The sequence below is a fragment of the Protopterus annectens genome, chromosome 1.part2 (genome assembly GCF_019279795.1).
Source record: "Protopterus annectens isolate FY-2018-M chromosome 1.part2, PAN1.0, whole genome shotgun sequence".
NCBI classification, from domain to species: Eukaryota; Metazoa; Chordata; order Ceratodontiformes; family Protopteridae; genus Protopterus; species Protopterus annectens.
Window position 1 is genome coordinate 786,050,127 of NC_056727.1, and position 19,152 is coordinate 786,069,278.

Here is a 19,152-nt window from a genome sequence, read left to right on the forward strand (position 1 = left end):
AGCAAATGAAAGGTACAACCAATATAGCCAAATCAACATATAGGAGGTGGACTATGCCCAACATTCTGGCATGACATGCACACATCACAGTGTCTTTTGCAAAACCTCAAACATGGTATAAATGACTTCTATAATTTCTATAGGCACACAACCTGCAGGCCCTACCCACATCACTGCATTCATCCCACTGGTGCTCTGTATCCACAACACTGACCTCATACCAAAATGTGGAATATGACATAAGCAGCACTGTCATGTGGGTAGGCTTTCATTGCGATTTTTTTTCCCTAGCTGATACAAACTTTCCCTAGTGCATATCAGTGATCATATTCTTACTTTGCATTACAAAAACATGCAATTCTTGGCCATAATATCAAAACTACATATCAGTAAATTCATCTGAACATATTTCAGCTGGAAATAATTTCAGACACTAATAATAATGTATCTGAGCTTTTATTTTACCATTTCATTCTGTAAGTGCTTTTTAGGGTGAACAATGTTGCACATGGTTTAATAAGTTACATTAATTTCAGTGACAAAGTCTAAAAATGATTTAGAAAATACTAACTTAACTGTAATTAGAAAGTACAGTTGTGTAAAATCTTACCATAATAGTAGGTTGTCCTTCTCTTCACTGCTGCAGTACTCATAACCTAAGGTTTCTCTTGTCAAGGACAGCCCAGTGTCCAGCCAGTATACAACAGCCTTAAGTATTTATAGGCATTATATGTCATATGTATGTTCCCTGTACAAATCATAGGTCATAAAGGTGAAATATGAATCCAGACAGAACTGAAAAAGCCCCAGGAAGGCACACAATGCCCCTATGGACAAGGAAACACATGTTCATCCAGAAGTAGAAAGAGGAGAAGAGCCTCTCGTTCAGGAGGGCAACAAACAATAGGCTACAGTAGAGGGTGCAGGAGGGAGCGAATACTGCAATGCATGCAGAATAGCACTGGCAAGGCTAGCTCTGGCCATGGAAATAACATCTAATTTGTAATACTGAGTAAAAGTATGAACAGAGGACCAAATAGCAGCCTCAAGGGTGGAACTGAGATCCAGCCCCTTGAAAAAAGCACCAGAGGAAGCAACAGGCCTGGCAGAATGAACCTTTCCTGATGAGGAATGACATTTACCATATAAATAAAAGAAATGCTATTAGAAATCTTGAAAGACATGGTTAGCTTAGAAGCAGCCTAACCCAAAGACCTGTGATGAAAGGAAAGAAAAGGCTGCTCAGATTTGAGAATATTTTTAGTTTTATCCAAGTAATATCTGAGCTGTCTATATACATTCAAGGTGTGAAGAACCTTCTCAGTGGCAGACTGCTGAGAAGGAAAAAGGAAGGCGGATGAACAGACTGATTAAAGAAAAACTCATTGACTACCTTAGGCATAAAAGAAGAATTAGTACGAAGAGACACCCCGTCTCTGTGGAAAATTAAGAAAGGAGGAATAGCCATGATAGCCTGAAGTTCATATATTCTCTTGGCTGAAGTGACAGCCAAAAGAACAGTCTTCCAAGCGCAATGTTGTAAGGAAGCTGAAGAAGCAGGCTGAAAAGGAGCTGGTGTCAATTTTTCAAGTACAAAACTGAGGTCCCAGGAAGGTGGAATAGGTTTTCTGGGATGTCTGATATGAAGGATGCCTTTAAGAAATTGCTTGACCTTGAATCTAGAGGCCAGAGAAGGAGTCAAGGGTGAGATTTAACTGAAGAATATGCTAACCCAGTATGCAGCAGATCACACAAATGAGACACAACCAGAGGAATCTCCACAAATAGGGGATCCTGATGGCAAGAGAGGTTTGTTTGTGTCTTTCGGCTTTTCCCGATTAGGGGTCGCCACAGCGGAACTCCAGTCTGCTAATGATTGGCAGTTGATTTTTATGTACCGGCTTGCCAGGCCTGACGCACAACCTTCAACGAAGGTACGCCCATTCAAGCATGTCTCCATGCAGAAGACGCTCTAGCTGAGAATCAAACTGGACAGCGTCTTACTGTGAGGCGACAATGCTACCGCAGCACCACCACCGCGGATCCTGATGGCAAGAAAGGTACCAGACAGAAAATCTTTTTAATTTGGACATATATGATTTCCTCATAGGAGGTTTCCTGGCCTCTTGCAGGACCGGTAGCACATCCTCAGAAAAGAGGTGCTTAAAAGGGATCAAAACTCTATCATCCACAGCATCAGGTGAAGAGTGCTCATGTGAGAGAGGATAAGAGACTCCTTGTCTTGTTTGAGAAGATCCACCCGCTGTGTTGGCCAAGTGAGATAAAAAGGGGAACCAATGCTGTCTGGGCCAAAAGTAAGTCACTAGAAAGATTTTGAGAGTTCTGCCTGATCTTGTGCAAGACTTGTGGTAGCAGAGGAAGGGGTGGGAAGACGTACAGAAACATCCCCTTCCAAGGAAAAGCTTTTCAAGCATTAAGACTCTGGAACAGAACAGAGGAAGCTTTATGTTCAGAGGGTAGGCAAAAAAATCTACCTGAGGTATACCCCACCGATGTACAATGTCCATTAAAACATCTTTGTGAAGCATCCATTCATAAGCTTGTGTACTGGACTTGCTCAAAGAGTCTGCCACTAGATTGTGCTCTAAGGGAATGTAAGCTGCCTGAAGAGTCACTTTATACTGGACAGCTAGATCCCAGACCTGAACAGCTATTCTGCAAAACAGATAGGACCTTTTAGCCCCTTGCTTGTTGACATACCATATCATGATATTGTCTGTGAAAAATTTGATGGGCCCAGGATGAAAGAGGAAATGAAAAGCCTGAAGAGCTAGAAGCAGAGTTCTTATCACCTTTATAATGATGTGGTCTGACCTGCGATGAAAAGGCCAGAGACCCTTAACCTTGAGAGACCAGAAGCTCCCCCCCCTCAATTCCTTGTCTGAGGTGTCTGTAAAGAGCTATTGAGTCTGGACAGGAGCCTGGAAAGGACACCCTGGGTTGAAAGAAAGTTGATGAATCCACCACTGAAGCTTGAACTTGAGACATAGAAGGAAGGGTACTGGGTAGTCCAGGGTGTGGCAATGTTGGAGCCACACTGACCTGAGATACCACTGAAGCTTCCTCATGTGGAGCTTTGGCCAAAGGCAGCACAGGAATGGTGGAAGCCATGAACCTGAGGACCCTGAGAAATTCCCTGACCGTGACTGAAGCCAGAGGAAGAGGACACTGGAAAAGGCAGTAACAGACAGGGAGTTAGGGGCAGGCAGCGATGTCACCATGGTGATGGTCTGATGTTTGCCGCGGAGTAAAATATGATCCTGATCAAGCATCAGAGCTGATTTCTGGAAGTTTCTAGTAAACACCAGACTCTGTAGCAGGGAAACAGTAAACTAAAGATCCTGAAATAGAGCATTGGGGGAAGAAGCTTGAATGAACAGACTGTCCACTTAGAGAACAATACAAACTCTTTCACCCTGCAAAAGGCAATGACAGGAGTGAGGTATATGGTGAATACCCTTGGGGCAGCAGACAGGTCAAAGGGTAAAGCAGAGGACTAAAAATGTAAGGAAGAAACAGAGAAACAAAATTTCCTGAAAAGGGGATAGATGGTGATATGAAGGTAGGCATCACTGAGATCCAGAGAGACCAGAAAGGCCTGGGGTAGAAGAAGGGGAAAACATCTTAAGAGACAAATTCCAAAAGCAATGAATCCTAAGAAAGGTGTTGAGCTGGAAAAGATCCAAAATTGGTCTCTTAACTGTCCTCCCTTTCTGGGAACCAAAACAATTCTGGAATAAACCGCCCTCCCTATCTGGGCAGGAGGCATGGCTTGAATGGTGCCCTGGACCAAAACAGAATGGAGCACCTCTGGGAAAAGAGGAAGTTGTTCCCAAAGAGGTTGAGGAATGCCCAAAAAGGGAGGAAGGGGTTTCAAAACCATGAAATATCCCTGGCGGATAACTGAAAGAATCCAAGTGTCTGTTGCAAACTTTAACCAATTTTGAACAGACTGGGGAAGATGGAGAGATAAGGGAAATGGACTAAGGGAAAAAACTGCCACAGGGGGCAAGGCTGCCTATGAATGAGAGCAGACTTGGTGGAATAATTCCGCGACAGTTTGACCTTAATGCCACCAGGCAAAGCCTGAAGATGAAGTGAAGAATAACGCCTCATAACACAACCAAAGAAAGCAGTCCGGGAGGAGATATCAGCTGCATTGCAGCTGGAATTGATAATGTGGCGAGCAACATGTGAGGTACAGCCCAACAGGGTAAGGGCAGAACCCTTCCTCTCTGAGTCAGGAATGTCAGAAACCACTTTGGAAACCTGAGAAAGGAAGATCAAAACATACCTGTTCATATGAGTCTGGTAGTTGGTGGTCCAAAAGGATAAAGTGGCAGCAGTGTAAACTTTTTTGCTCAGCCTCTCCATAACCCTACAATCCATATATGAAGGAGCAACTTGGTAAAGGGCAACAGTTTGGAAGGGCTTGTCAGAAGAGACAGACATTACAAAAGGTCAGCAGAAGGGTATTTATAAAGGCATTTACATTCCTTAGGCACCTTGTAATATCTATCTGGTTTCTTAGGTGCAGGAGGCTAAGAACCAGGGGCCACAGAAGCTGCTAAAAAATTATCCAGGAAAACATGCAGTACAGGGGGAATAGCTGATGGCTTAGGAGACTCCATCTAGAGGAGCTCATGATACCTTTTCTGAGTGTCAGAAATTTGAGAACAATCCCACTTAAAAAAATCCATCATGTGGGTGACAGTATCCCCAAATGAGAATCTGGACTAATAGAATCCTATTCCTCTGAACCATAGTCCAAGGGGGAAGGAATCTGAAAAGGGTAAGCCAGGGACTCTTCCTCAGAATCTAGATCCTTATCTGTGGAGACCAGTTCCCTTGGTCTTTTAAGAGGAAAGACCAGGAAGGGGTAGACAGGCATCCCTTGAGGAGGCTTTAAAGCCATTAAAGCATTAAATAACCCCCGAGTAAAATCCTGCCATTCACATTGGGGATCCTTAACTACAGGGGAAATATGCTTGGTTTTCTATTTCTTTTTCTGCAGGACCTCCACAAGAAACACCCTTGCAGGGTCAGACCTCCAGCGACATTCAAGAAGCGTAATAGAGATTTCCTCCCTAAGATCTATGCAATCGCCCTAGGTCCCTCTCATATAATCAGATGAGGTTTCCCTACAAAATCAAGAGTAGATATTTTTATACCTCCAAGGATGTGCAAGAAGTCAGATCCATGCCAGCCTCAGATGGGGTTGTGGCAGAGGAATCCTAGGCAGCCACTAGACAATCCTTGGGGCTTTCACTAACCTCAATAGAGACATCCAGAAGAGGATGGATAACATCTATATCAGATCTAAGCTTTTTGGCCTTTTTCTTGGCAGATGCCTGTCCCTCAGGATGAGGAGATTCCCCTATATCACCTTGAGAACATAGCTTAATAAAGATGGCTTTCAAGGTAAATAAAAGTGGAGAGAAGACTACGTAGGGTCTTAGGGGCAAAAGATTGGCATACACAGCACTGTGTATGGTCATGGGAAGCACCCAAACTTAAAAGACACTGTTCGTAATGGTTTTTATGGGGAACCTGCCTCCCACTCTGATATTTTCCCTTTCTGGATGACATAAACTCAACAGCACTAAATAAAGAGAGATAAGAAGAAACCCAATGCGACACTTATCTGAAACATGGCTTGGCAACCAGCACAGCAGAAGGGAGTTCAGACCAATGTTCAATGACGGTATTCGGACTGGTGGCAAAGAAGGTCTGAGAGTGTGCGTTCATACAGCAACTTTATGTGCTACACATTGTGCGGGGAGCATATGTGTAATGTACGATGCCTACAAGTACTAAAGACTTTGGCATACTGGCTGGACGTTGGGACTATCCTTGGCAGGATACCTCTTAGGATATGAATACTGCAGCAGTGGTACAGAAGGACATTTAATTTACAATAATAAAAAATTCTCTACCAAACAAAACACATTACTATATACTACATTTACCAACAATCTGCCCTTTATGGCCATGTTAGCATTTGACTACAGTGCATTCTTGTTCATAACAAACTAAGTGCAAAGAATTTACGCAAAAATATATGGACCTTATGAGATGAATTAAGTGGCACACCTAGGCACCAATAAATGGTAACACAGGAGCTAAAACAACAAATCAGATCAAGCATATGACAGGAATTCAGTGGCAATTATTCAGTGGATAATACATACAGCAGGAAATGTTAACCATTTTGTTCATGTATTTGCTTGCTTCTGAGCTCTTTTGCAAGTGAATTACACTGTGAATAGGTTCTAGAAGATACCGCAAAGGATGAGGGGAACAGCTCTAAATTCTGTTCTAGGCATATGATGACAGACTGCATGTCAGAGTATAATGTTTGCTGCCTTTTACTACCTGTAAATGGCAGTTGTCCATTAGTCATGAATTACACGTCTCTTTTGTCTACTACAGTTTTATCAGTTGCTGTACCAGCTTCCTTCACATCTCCCACCCCATTCCATCCCAATGCCTTCTGATAGCACAGAGGTCAGGCTAGCCTCAGTGAGCATTACTGCTTGTGCTTATAGCCATGAATAAGCTGATAAAATGTGAGAAGTACAGATACCTATGCTTTAAATTCCAAAGACTAAATGACTATAATCCTAAGCAGCCACAGGTAATTTTTTTTCACACCAAAATAACAGTTGCTCATTGGAAAGTAATCCAAAAAAATCACATATCTAGATTTGGAAGGTGCTAACTACAGGTGCAAAATAACAATGACTTAGCACCACGGGGGGTTAAAACTGGTCTTTTAATTTAATGTTTGGAGGAAGTATGGTTTTGCATACATTCTCCTCTCTTCTGAATGCCCTCTGCCTTGCCAGATTAGAATATATCTTGGACAAAACATAAATATTGCTAATGATGTGGCAGTAGGCTTGCTCTTAGTTTTTATTATACACTGGGCATATGTTCTAAGTGAGTTATAATACCGTGGAGACCAGATCAAACTTTACCCTAAAGTGCTAGTCAATGTATTCTCATTGTAATACAGAATATTAGAAAAGTAGAAACATATTATACTTCTCATTAAAAGTCAAGTTAACCCAAAATGAACTCATCACATGTAAACAGTGCTGAAGAATTTTTCTTTTGGAGAGATATAACATCAAATGCAATTCAGGCCTCATTGATTATCAAGGGAGGATGTGTTGTAGGCATTTCACTAACCCACCTAAAAAGAAAAGAAAATGTTATATGTTACAGTTATTTAAAATAAATGCCTTTTTACTTTAAATTAATTCTTTATTTGATGTCAGGTGTTCTGCTAGCTTGAAAAGCAGGGTAATAAAACTAAGAGCAACTGTATTAATTCTTAGGAACAGTACATAATGCATTCTTTTAACAATGGATACACAATCTCAATAGCAGAATTATACCATTTTATCTGCTTCTATGCATCAAGCACAAGATCAAGGCATACACAACAATAAATTGGGTTAATGGGATCCTCTTTACCTCCAGTACTTTCAGAAAGGTATCAAAGACCAGACAGACAGTAAGTGGAGTGCGTCTGAGCTGAAAAAACTAACAGTAGTCAGAAAAAAAATATATTATATATACATATATGTGTATATATGTATGTGTGTGCATATACATGCACATATAACATATCTATATATAGCTATATACATATATCTATATATATATATCTATATATATATATATATATATATATATATATATATATATATATGTATATGGATCTACTTCAGTAGATCGGACATATTACAAGTTCGAACCACATATGGCCGAGACCATATATTCAAACTTGTAATAGTTCGAACACTGAAGTAAAAAAGAAGAAAACAACAAAAAAAAAATTTAAATGTCTGTAGCAGGGGGGGGGGGCTACACCTCCCTGCACCCCCCACACCTCCCTTACTTAAATATACCAACTCCGAGATCGCACTACATTGTGGAAAAGGGTAATCTTCTCATTCCGCACTGTACGGAGATCTCCATTCAGTCCAATCGAACATTTACAAGTTCGAACATATGGTCTCGGCCATATAAGATTCAAACTTGTTATATGTTCGATCTACTGAAGGGGACCCATATATATATATATATATATATATATATATATATATATATATATATATATATATATATGTGTGTGTGTGTGCGTGTGCGTGTGCGTGTGTGTGTGTATATCACAGTAAATGGGACTGAAAATGACTCGGTAAATTGTAGGATGCAGAAGAATCTACAGTACTGCATGTTAAGGCTTTCACAAAAAAAAAAGAAAGAAATGAAACTACAGCTACTCCAAAAAGATGCATCTCAAAGGCAGGCATGCCATGATTTCATGTGCAACTCAAAACGTAGAAATTCTTTCTGGAGAACACCACATACCTGTGGCAAATCAGCCCTTGCTTTAAAGTAGGCTTTGAAGAAAAAATGTTAGCAGAGTTCCTTTGACTGGTCACTGGACTCATATTTCCAGCACTGCTGTATTTCTTTGAAGAAAAAATGTTAGCAGAGTTCCTTTGACTGGTCACTGGACTCGTATATTTCCAGCACTGCTGTATTTCTTGCATTTTGCACACTATTTTTACTATGTTTTACTGGTTTTAAACTGTTAATGACACTGGTAATAATTCCCTGTGCTCCTGACCTCATTCACCTAGCATACATGGGTATTCTCCTTTGAGGTATGACTAGAGTAGCTACTCTGTTTAATATGTAATACTGAAGACAGATGTGGCATGAAGGGTCAGGCTGTGCAGCACCAAGAATGCAGTATGGGATCATCACAAGGTACTCCCCGAGCTGGTCACAGCATCCTGCTGGTTTCAGAATTGGTCCTGCTATTTGGCTCTTCTGGTTTAACTTCTATAAACCCACCTCCCTCACTTATTTTCCATATCTGACCAGATTCCAAGAAAGATGAAACAAACACAAACAAAAAAAAAAATTAAAACACAGCAGAGAAGTTATTCACTGGCCTACTACAATTTTCCTCATATATGAGTCCTGGCTTCAAAGACCTGATGAACATGGTACAGCCTACATATTAAAATAAGAAATTATCCTTGACTTTTGGCATCTAGGTCCAGTATGAACTGATTCATAATACAGTATTTAGAGCAATAAATGTCTGTGTACTGAAAAGGTGCACACCTCTACTGACATGTGGACCAGTGGACAGATGAGGCAATCCACAGCCACTGACCAGATTATTCACATTTCTTCAGTGTTCACTCAGTCTGCTGTGCACTTTTTATTTGCAATGGTGTCATGTTTATTACATTTTATATATTTTAATTTGTATGATATGATGAGAAAATGTATTGATGGTTCGTGTGGGCGTCTATAGCAGTGAGGTTGTAGTTAGTAGTATCAAAGAGTAGTTTTTAAACCTATAATAAAAGTGTGTAATTAAGTGATAATTATGTTAGGAGGTGTGTGCAATTTGTGTCATGTGACATTCAATGGATATATAAGGATGTGTAATATACTGTTGAAGTTGTTCTGATGAAGTCACTGTGTGATGAAAGCGCTTAACGTGTTACAAGTGTGAATAAAGGAGTTTTAAGTACACTCAACTGCCTGCATTGTTGTGCTGAGAGGACGCCCTACATTTTCAGGAACTGGAGTGGAGTAATTTTATTTGGTATTGTGGACTGTTCCTGGTTGCTTTATTTTATAACCTCTTTTAAGGACTTATGCACAAGACTGCAAAATGTAAAGTCCTCAATCACAGCAACAAGGGTTTGTAGTGTATAATAGTGCTGCAGATACTGTGGAAAACCAATGGTGACAGAGATCCCTGACCAACCTGGTACAGTTTGCACACACATCTGCTTGACTATAAGAAGGTGCTGTGCACTGTGGCATGTGCAAATTTTATATAACTAACTCCAGGGTCTATACACTTCGGCGAAGAGAGATATAATCACATCTGGGGCCAATTAACTTCAACGGGGCGGGGGGATTAACTGCATGGCCTGCATACTTTAGAGGAGAAGGAATCATCTCCCTTTCCCCTTTTGCTGCAACCATAGATAAAGTAGTACTTCAACAATTTCAGTGATCAAAAAGCAATTTTATGTAGGATAGCTTCAAATAAATATCCACCTTCCAGTAACTATAACTTAATCTCTCACCAACTTATAGAATTTCACAGGATATCCACTCCCACCAGATGCTCTCTCAGTTACTTCAGAATATATACAGCTCCTATTTGCTTTTCCTCATCTGGTATCCTGTCAAAAAAATAAGCTGGATGACCCCAGATCAATTAGTAGATCAGGTGCTGGAAGAGGACATGGAGGGGTGGGAGTAAGAGTCGTATGACAGCCCTTCCATTCTGGGAGGAGGAACATGGTGGTTCTGGCTAGTGGACTGCTCCTGTGCAACTGAAGGCTTGCACCGTCACAATGGAGCAATGATCAGAAGATATAAGCTTGGCAATCCAGACACTGATGGCAGCTCTCAGGAGGTATACGGAGGGGGCATGCACACGCACCACAGTGAACAGTAAATAATGCACCCATCAGTCATGAGGGTGGGGTTAGGGCCATTACAAAGAAAATACCATCAACTACCTGCCTAACTGCTTACGTGACTGGATTTTACTCAAGAGGTTAAGGATGAAGACTGATCCACCACAAAAGCCTTATAGTTAGCAGGCAGAGATGGAAACAAATCTATTCTCATTATCTGCAAACTATGAGCTCTCGAAAATTACCAGTCATTCTTCTGTTTCTACAAAACAACTCACACTAAAGTTATCTGCAGTTCTTCATTCAATTCTCAGTATATTTTTTCTCAGCTTTTATACTGAAGTTTCCTTTTCTCTCTATCTCCTTTCCCTTGCTGACAACTTTCCGATCATTATATCACAAGTCGGGTTGCATACTTAACGTTGCTAATTCTGTATTAGCATTCAGTTTCTGTAAATCATATCTGAACAATAACACCTGCTCCAAACATACCCTTAATAGCCTTCTTTCCATCCTCATAGGAGCATATTTCTCTTCAGAATATCTCAACATCTTCCACCATTTTTCTATACTCTCTACACTACTATATAACCTGTGCCACCATCTTTGAAAGATATTACTTTTCCTTCACCTCTTTCCAGTCTCTCCCGTTTTCCATTTCAACAGCACATGAATCTTTACTCTAAGTACCAAACTCCTCATTCTGTCCTACATACTGTAACTCCCTTGGCTTTTACTCTTAACAGAAACCTATCCAACAATTATTTTTCTTTCATCATACCCCCAAACGCAGCTCTCTGAAAAACCCTTCTTCCACTGATTCCCTCATCTTTCTCAATATAGTCTGCCATTAGCAAATGTCTTTCCCTCATAACTTTAAATTCTTCACATTTTTACCACTCTCTAATGACCCTGTTGTAAACTCCCTCTCAGTACTTATTAGGTCCGTGCATTTCCCAATCTAATCAATCTTTTATTCTCTCTACAACTGTGAACCCACATCTCCCTTCAACTTCTTGTTCTGACTTTAAACAACTTCTACAACCCTTCCTTAACTCATGCACACACTCTTTGAAATGTCACAACTCCAACAGACTACACACATTCTTAGATTTCTGTGAGCATTTTCCAAAAAAAAGTTAAACATAAGTGAGATGTATAGATCTTGTGAATAGTAAGCGAGATGTATAGATCTTGCAAACAGTAAATATATTAGCATGGTACTATAAGATAATGCAGAAAAAAATACAATGTCATTTTTCTCTAATTACTCAGAAACATTTCATATCCTGAAAACTGTACTTACTAGATTCATATTGTCAGCAGAACTTACTAAAGAGACTTCAGTTTCTACACTGACAAGAAATGTTCTGAGTGTTATTGAAATATTTACATAAATATGAAGAAATTATTCCTATTTGCATAAATAAAAGAAAAATACTCCATATATCTCAGACTGTACAACTAGCATTATAAATGCCAATGACAATTTTCTCAGTCATCATCTAAGATTTCATCTGGTATTATGCTTAAGTTTGTAAGCTGGTTTTGGAAATACTAATAAACATATGGAAATACTGCATTTCTTAATTACTAACAAAGAATAGCAATAATTTCAGTAGAGTGCACAACACAGTGACAGTTTTTCTCTCAGTATCACATTCATACTATGTGTCCCTCAATGCCATGAAAGTCAGTCAGTTATGAGAATACGAATGCAAACAGAAAATATAACACTCGGTGACAAACAGTGGTAAATATCTCCACTGAAAAGCATCGTAGATTAACAATCAGGGTATTAAATGGTATGTTATTTAACTAAGGACTCTAGCTCCCAAAAATGTCATGACACCATACGGAGCTACAGTAGCTTAAAAAATGCAAAAAAAAATGATATATGCATGAATAAGATAATCAAATTCCCTATAACTACTACAAATAGCACACCCTACCTCAAATTACATAGTTCCACCTCCAAGTAACCAACACCATTAATACATGTATACCGTCGCTAGCAACATTACTATCTTTGCAAACCTCAAGACCTTCCTAATCAAACTGTTCCTCTTCAGTGGATGTCCTACCGGCCCTTACATTTTGAGTAAGAATCCTCACCATTTTATAACTTTACTCTCCTTCCTTCTCTCATGCTACACTCTTCCCTATCATTTCTTCTTATCTAAAGACAGTTCCCATAATCCCCCTCCTCAGAGTAGACAAAGGAAACTCTCTGCCTTTGATGTTACTTCAGCAATGCCAACCCCCTACAGGCTAAGTAACAACAGACTTTGCCATCTCACTTCACTTAAAAATTTGCAAACCTTTCACCAGTATCGTATGCTCCTCTTCCTTCTTTCAGCTCTATATCCTATTTCTTCATTCCTTCATCCATATTGTCTCCTACTTTTTTAAAGGAACTTTTACACAAAGCATTGTGCTGAAGATCATTTACTTAAAAATACTGCATCAAAATGTCACTTTCCTGCAAAATAAGCTTCATATAATGACAAACTGATCCCCTGGAGTTCAAATAATTAAGAACAAAAAGAAAAAAAAAATCAAAGTCAATGTACCTTGAGGGAAAAGATATAGCAAAAGTTATCACACAAAATTGGAACTAAAAAAAAAAAAATGAAAAAGAAAAAAAACAGATCTGCAACATTGTTCATGTTTACTTCTTACTGAATCCTTGGTGTCTCAGCTTACACTTCCTAAGGGATAATCCTCCAGTTATACAATCCACCATATATTCAATTAACATTAAACCTGTGGCTTTACTGATCAATTACTCCCCAAACATTAGTTATATCTCCTTGTAACAGATATTAATTTACGTCACTCCATATCTCTTGCTTTTTCTATTTAGAATTTCTATTACAACCATTGAATCAAGCAGCCAGTCTTAGCAATTTTAAAAGGTCTCTCAGCATACTTAATATTCTGCTGGAGGAATAACAACTATACCTTCATTATGTATTACCTGTTGGGTGCACCATGCAAAATAATCTTTTAAAAAGCCTTTACATTTATCATGACCTCATCAAAGGCATACATAGGAGTCTTCACAGTCTCATCTTCAGATATGAATTTCTGACAATCACAAACAAACTGTTAAAAACATGATTACAATACTTTTATCACTTAACAGGAAATCTTGAGTCCGACTGGACAAATGTTCCTTTAAGTAACATCAGCATGCAATGCATGTCAAATGTTTTATCCTACTGCTCATTAAGAAGCCTCTGTATTTCATAACCATCTTACTAATTTTCTGGGCATTCATAACAAGCACTGTACTAGTGTTTTTATTTTAACTTTTGAAAACATGCAACCATCAAGATTTTCTGGCTCAGTAGAAAAAAAATGGGTTATAAGTACATGCTGTAAATGGAAAATAAATTGACATCTAGTCTAGAAGTATTTCTCAGAAGAACATGGAAATATTTAAAAAAAAATAATGAAGGCTTCTTCACCAACGTACTTTGTAATATTTTACTTTTTTCTGAACAAGACTTTCCAGTCAGGATGTGCATTTTAGCCTTTGTTTTTATTGTAGGTTTTTATAGAGTATGCAGATTTATACTGCTTTTGCAATGATTTATAAAATACATAGAGAGAAATTATTAGCAGTAAATTTAAACACCAGAGAGAACATGTCAGACTATGATGTGTACTAAAGGTATATAATGTATTAAGTAAATTCATTTTGTGCCACGGCCTCACTCATTTTAAAAACAGAACTTGCTATACTCATTCCATGGATTCTCCGACAGCATGAGCTGTATCAAATTTAGTCCAATGACAGGCTGTTGCAACTAACAACCTCCACCATGATAAAACATTTTAGCGGGCTCAAATGATTTTATCTGGCTCAATAATCTGTTCATTTCTACTGTTATTGTCTCCTAACCTGAAGACAGCTGTAGCATGTACTGTTGATTATAATCCTCTTTCGTAAGTACTTCAGAATGGGCATAATGAGACGTAAAACACAGAACGCATTCTCATCTATCAGTTTAGCACCCACATATCTGCCATGACCCTAAGAGGTTAACAATGGGTAAAAAACATGGACAACCTATACATTTACATTACTTACCTACTTGGAATCTATCAATTTATCAAATCCTGACAGTCTGTTCAAGAAATCTATTGCAAATAAATTATTGCTAACTTCCATTTCCTGTTATATCAGTTCAGTCCTTTACTCTGCTTTTGTTGTCTGGTCATATCATATAAATGACCAATATAACCTACTTGTAGCAGGTGAGCATAACTTGGCTGCATATATTCCTTTTGAGAACAATAGCAAGTTATGTCTGCTCACTGCAATTCAGATATGCTATTTTTAACACAGTTCCACAAATAAAGCAAAGTTGATGAAACATTATACAGAATTATGTTAAGTAACATGTAAAGAGTTAACAAGTAGAGTGTAACATGTATAACATGTTAAAGTTATACATAAGCACAGTCTTAACTTTGAGATATGACCTGTTAAAAGTACTTCTCAATGGTTGGGTCTGATGCTTTTATGTCCAAACTGACAATATTTTCATGTACCACCTCAAAGAGATGATATTCATTTCCACATCTTACACAATGCAAATTCCTATAAAAAGATGATGATAAAACTTATCCAGGTGGTTATTAATACTGTCATTCCACCATTGTTCTATTAGTAAGGGGGAAAGGTTGTGGCACATCCATTCACCACTTCCAACTGTAAAAATAAAAATAGAACACAGGGGCTTATGGAGATATTCAGCCACTCCCCCCATTACTAACAGAACTAACAAGGAATAGACATCAGTGTATCTGAGATAAACTGCATGTGGGGTATACGGATGGACCTTACTTAACTTACAGTTACACAAATTTAGAATGACAGATTTACCCGTCATGAATATATTCAAAACCCCCAATTTAGTCACCATTATTGTACAATCATACATGCTTAAAAACATTACTTGTAGATATGCTTGCTGTTATAAAGGCTGGGCTTCTGAAGTGTCTGCAATCTATGTTTGGCTAGAGCCCTGGTGAGTGATGTTGGTATGAGTGAACAAAGGTCAAATCACTTAAGGTGGATGAAAAGGGACCAGCTGTGGGGCTTCCTTCTACTGACGTGGATGCCAACTGAGCTGCAAACATTACATGGATACAGACAGACATCATGTGTAGCATACGTGGCAGTAGAAAGCATGTACACCGATGTCAGCAAAATTTTTTGTCCCATGGGGTCACTTGATTATAAAATGAAAAACCTTGACAACCCAGATCAGAGATGGCTAATATTTCTGCCTTTGGAAAGCCAAGACAGAGAAACACTGAATAATTTGGAACAAAAAGTAAATACAAATCTCATGCGTGAAGTTGCATTCATAACTTTATATACAGACAAACACACACACACACACACACACATATATATATATATTAATGTGTGTGTGTGGATTTAACACACAACCAAGGGTGCTGGGTGACTGATATGTAACATCCACCATTGTTTCCTGTTGGTACACACTACAAGCTGCTATAATGTTAAACTTATGGTCAACACAGTAGTTAGCCTATTGTACTACATGCAATATTCTGGATATTGCTGTTTTGAGTTTTCTTTGTTGTGCCTTTTTGGCATTCTCATCTCAATCTTGTGAATTTTGATATTTTGTTAATTCAAACTTCTAAAGCAGACCCAGATATATCTGTATCTATATCTACGTAATCTATATATCACTATATATCTTTATAGAGATATATAACTATATATCTCTCTTTATATATACATATATATTTTTTTTCTCAGTTAACAAGTTCTAATGCTCTTCTCCTCAACATGCTATGATTACCAGCCCAGATGTCTTGATCATACAACGCAAAATAATTCACAGCTATTTTTAACTTGGCATTTCAGTCAAGTCCTACTCTTTGTTACCTCAAAGACTTCAGCTCAACAAGCATATATGTCAACAACTGCAACTTGCAGATTCATACCAATTACTTCAGGAAAGCTATCTACTCATCTTAGCTCATTATAGCCCCTTCCTTCTTTTGTCTTTAATATTCTCCAGCACTAGGGTCTTCTCCATTGAATCATGTCTTTGCATTATGTGGCTAAAGTATATGGATTTCAGTTTTACCATCAGAATGGCTGAGGAACATTCTAGGTTTATTTCGTTACATACTGATATACTGTATCTTTATGTAATCCATGAAATTCTCAATTTTTATTTCAATACTACAGTTCAAAAGCATTGACTTTCTGGTGCACAAGCTTACATATTATCTAACTCCAATGGCAATATATAACTACTGGGTAAACCATAGCTTTAATTATACAGATGTTTATTGGTAATGTGAATTTTTTGTTCTTTAGCATCTTATCCCAATCTGCCCCATACCTTTTATCACAAAGAGTGTCTTAATTTTATTGCTGCAGTCACTGTCTGCAGTGATCTTTATGCCCAACAAAATACACCACTGTTTCCACTTCTCCTGCACTTATTTGCAAATAATTACCACTAGACAACAAAAACTTAATCTTAGTGTTTATTTTTTTTTTAATTGAGCAGCAACTCAGCTCTATCAACAGGCTCATCAAGTCTTCCTTACTTTCAGCCATTAGAATGGTGTTGTGCACATATGTGAGAGTACCTATATATCTCCCAGCAATTCTGATTTGATCCTCTGATATATATGATCTAGCTTTGTATAATTGATTCAGTGTACAAATAAAATGACACCTTATTACACTCCTTTCTCCAAGTCTTGAATCTACCAATTATTCCACATTTGGTTCTAAATATTGCTTCTTGGTCTGCATACAGATTTCTCAGGAGGTGGATAAGATGACTCTATACCACCATTTCTGTAAGACTTGCCACTATTTGCTATGGTCCTCAAAATTAACAGCTTTAGAACAGTTGATAAAGCAGAAGGAAATGTTTTTTTTTTCTGGAACACCTCTGCTTTCTCTATTACCCAACAGATATTGTCAATTTGATCTTTGGTGCCTTTGCTTCTTCTAAAAAGAGCATGAGTATTTCATAATTCTCAGTCGATATGCTCCTAGGGTGTGGTTTGAAGGATTCATAAGCATTATATTGCTAGCATGTGAAACCAGTGTAACTGTTTAATAATTTAAGCACTCTTTCCAGAGCCCATTTACCTTCCTTCTTCAGGACATCTGTCTGAATGTGAATCAGAGAACATGAAACTATATCACTGATGTTAGGGTTTCCCTTTTAGAGTTCTTCTGTACATTCCCCACCATCTCTTATCTTCTGCTAGCTCTCCCCATATTAGTGTTTTACATTTCAATTTTTACATACCAGTTTACCTTAATATCGCAAATCTTCCTGAGGAGATATAATGTATTTTCCATTCAATTATCTTTTGCTACTTATATGCATTGGGCATTTAAATATGCCTCCTTATATATTGTTAGTACTTTCTAGACCTCTGCATTTGCATTCAATTTGACATATTTCATATCTCCACTGTATTTCACTCTCTTTTCGTCATTCACTTCTAAAACCTCAATAGACAATGATTTTCTTTCTTAATCTTCTTTCTGTTTGGAATATTTTTTGTCACCTCCTGGATAATTATTTATTATTTATTTATTTATTTTCAGTTTGATGACCGGGGAGGTCCACTGGGCTCAGGGAGCCCGTTTTCAGTGGAGGCCCGGGGAGAAAAGCTCCACAAATCTAATTAGATACATTTTAAAATCAAAGTAAAACATACATAGTATAAAAAATACATAGTACATAATAAAAAGATCAAACAAAAAACACAAACAGTTTGATTTAATGTCAGTGTGATAAACAAACAGCAGAATGAACAAATAGTTCAGAAGAAGAGAGTGTATAGTATAGAAGTTGGCAGAAGTAATTTGTTATAAGAAACAAATTAATAATTAAGAGTGGGTTAGGAGAGGAGAGGTTGAGAAGTAAGGAGAGGTTAGCCAGGGGTAAGGAGAGAGGAGGGTTTGAAAGGCAAAGGTGGAAGAGAGCAGTTGCATTTCCTGTTAAGTAAGTAGTAGGAATGAAGTTGAGATTTGAAGCTATTGAGGTTATCGCAGGTCCGTAGGCAGGAGGGAATAGAGTTCCATTTTTTTGCTAGGGTACAGGATAAGAGTAGCTGGCCAGCTGGGCGCTTGGGTTTATGAATGGTCAGCAGGTTTTGGTGAGAGGATCTAAGAGGTCTGGGAGGGGAATATGGTTGCAGTATGTTGGATAGTGCAGAGCAGTTTGAGGGTTGGAAAACTAATTTGTGTGCTGTGGTTAGTTGGTGAAAGTCAAGTAGGTTGGGCAGTTCAAGCCAGTTAAGGGAATGAAGGGAATTGCAATGGTGTGAGGAGGATTTGATGCCTGTGGCAAATCTAGAAATTTTCACAAATCCAAAACTCAGAGCTGCTGTTAGTTGAGGTAGGATACTCACGCTAAAACACTAGTAAAACTCAGTCCAAAAAGATGCGTGACTTTCCAATGAGCAATAAAATGAAAGTAGAAATTCAAACAAATAAATCCATGTAAGTTAGCAAATTGTTTATTCCAAACGAGTAAGCGCTTTCGCCAAAGGCTTCTTCAGACTCTTTACACAAACTAAAACTTTGAACATCACTTTTAAAACCAACAAAAGCTTGTGA

The 19,152-nt window shown here is 38.3% G+C and overlaps 1 protein-coding gene across 1 annotated transcript in view; it reads right to left on the reverse strand.

The window, feature by feature from the left end:
* Window positions 1-2,111: 2,111 nt before the first annotated feature.
* LOC122791256 (proton-coupled folate transporter-like) overlaps window positions 2,112-19,152 on the reverse strand; it is a 1,313,896-nt gene continuing 1,296,855 nt past the window's right edge. Inside the window, exon 7 of the mRNA XM_044058932.1 lies at window positions 2,112-7,219. Coding sequence (XP_043914867.1) covers window positions 7,165-7,219 — 55 coding nt within the window. The 3' untranslated portion in view covers window positions 2,112-7,164. The remainder of the gene's footprint in view (window positions 7,220-19,152) is intronic.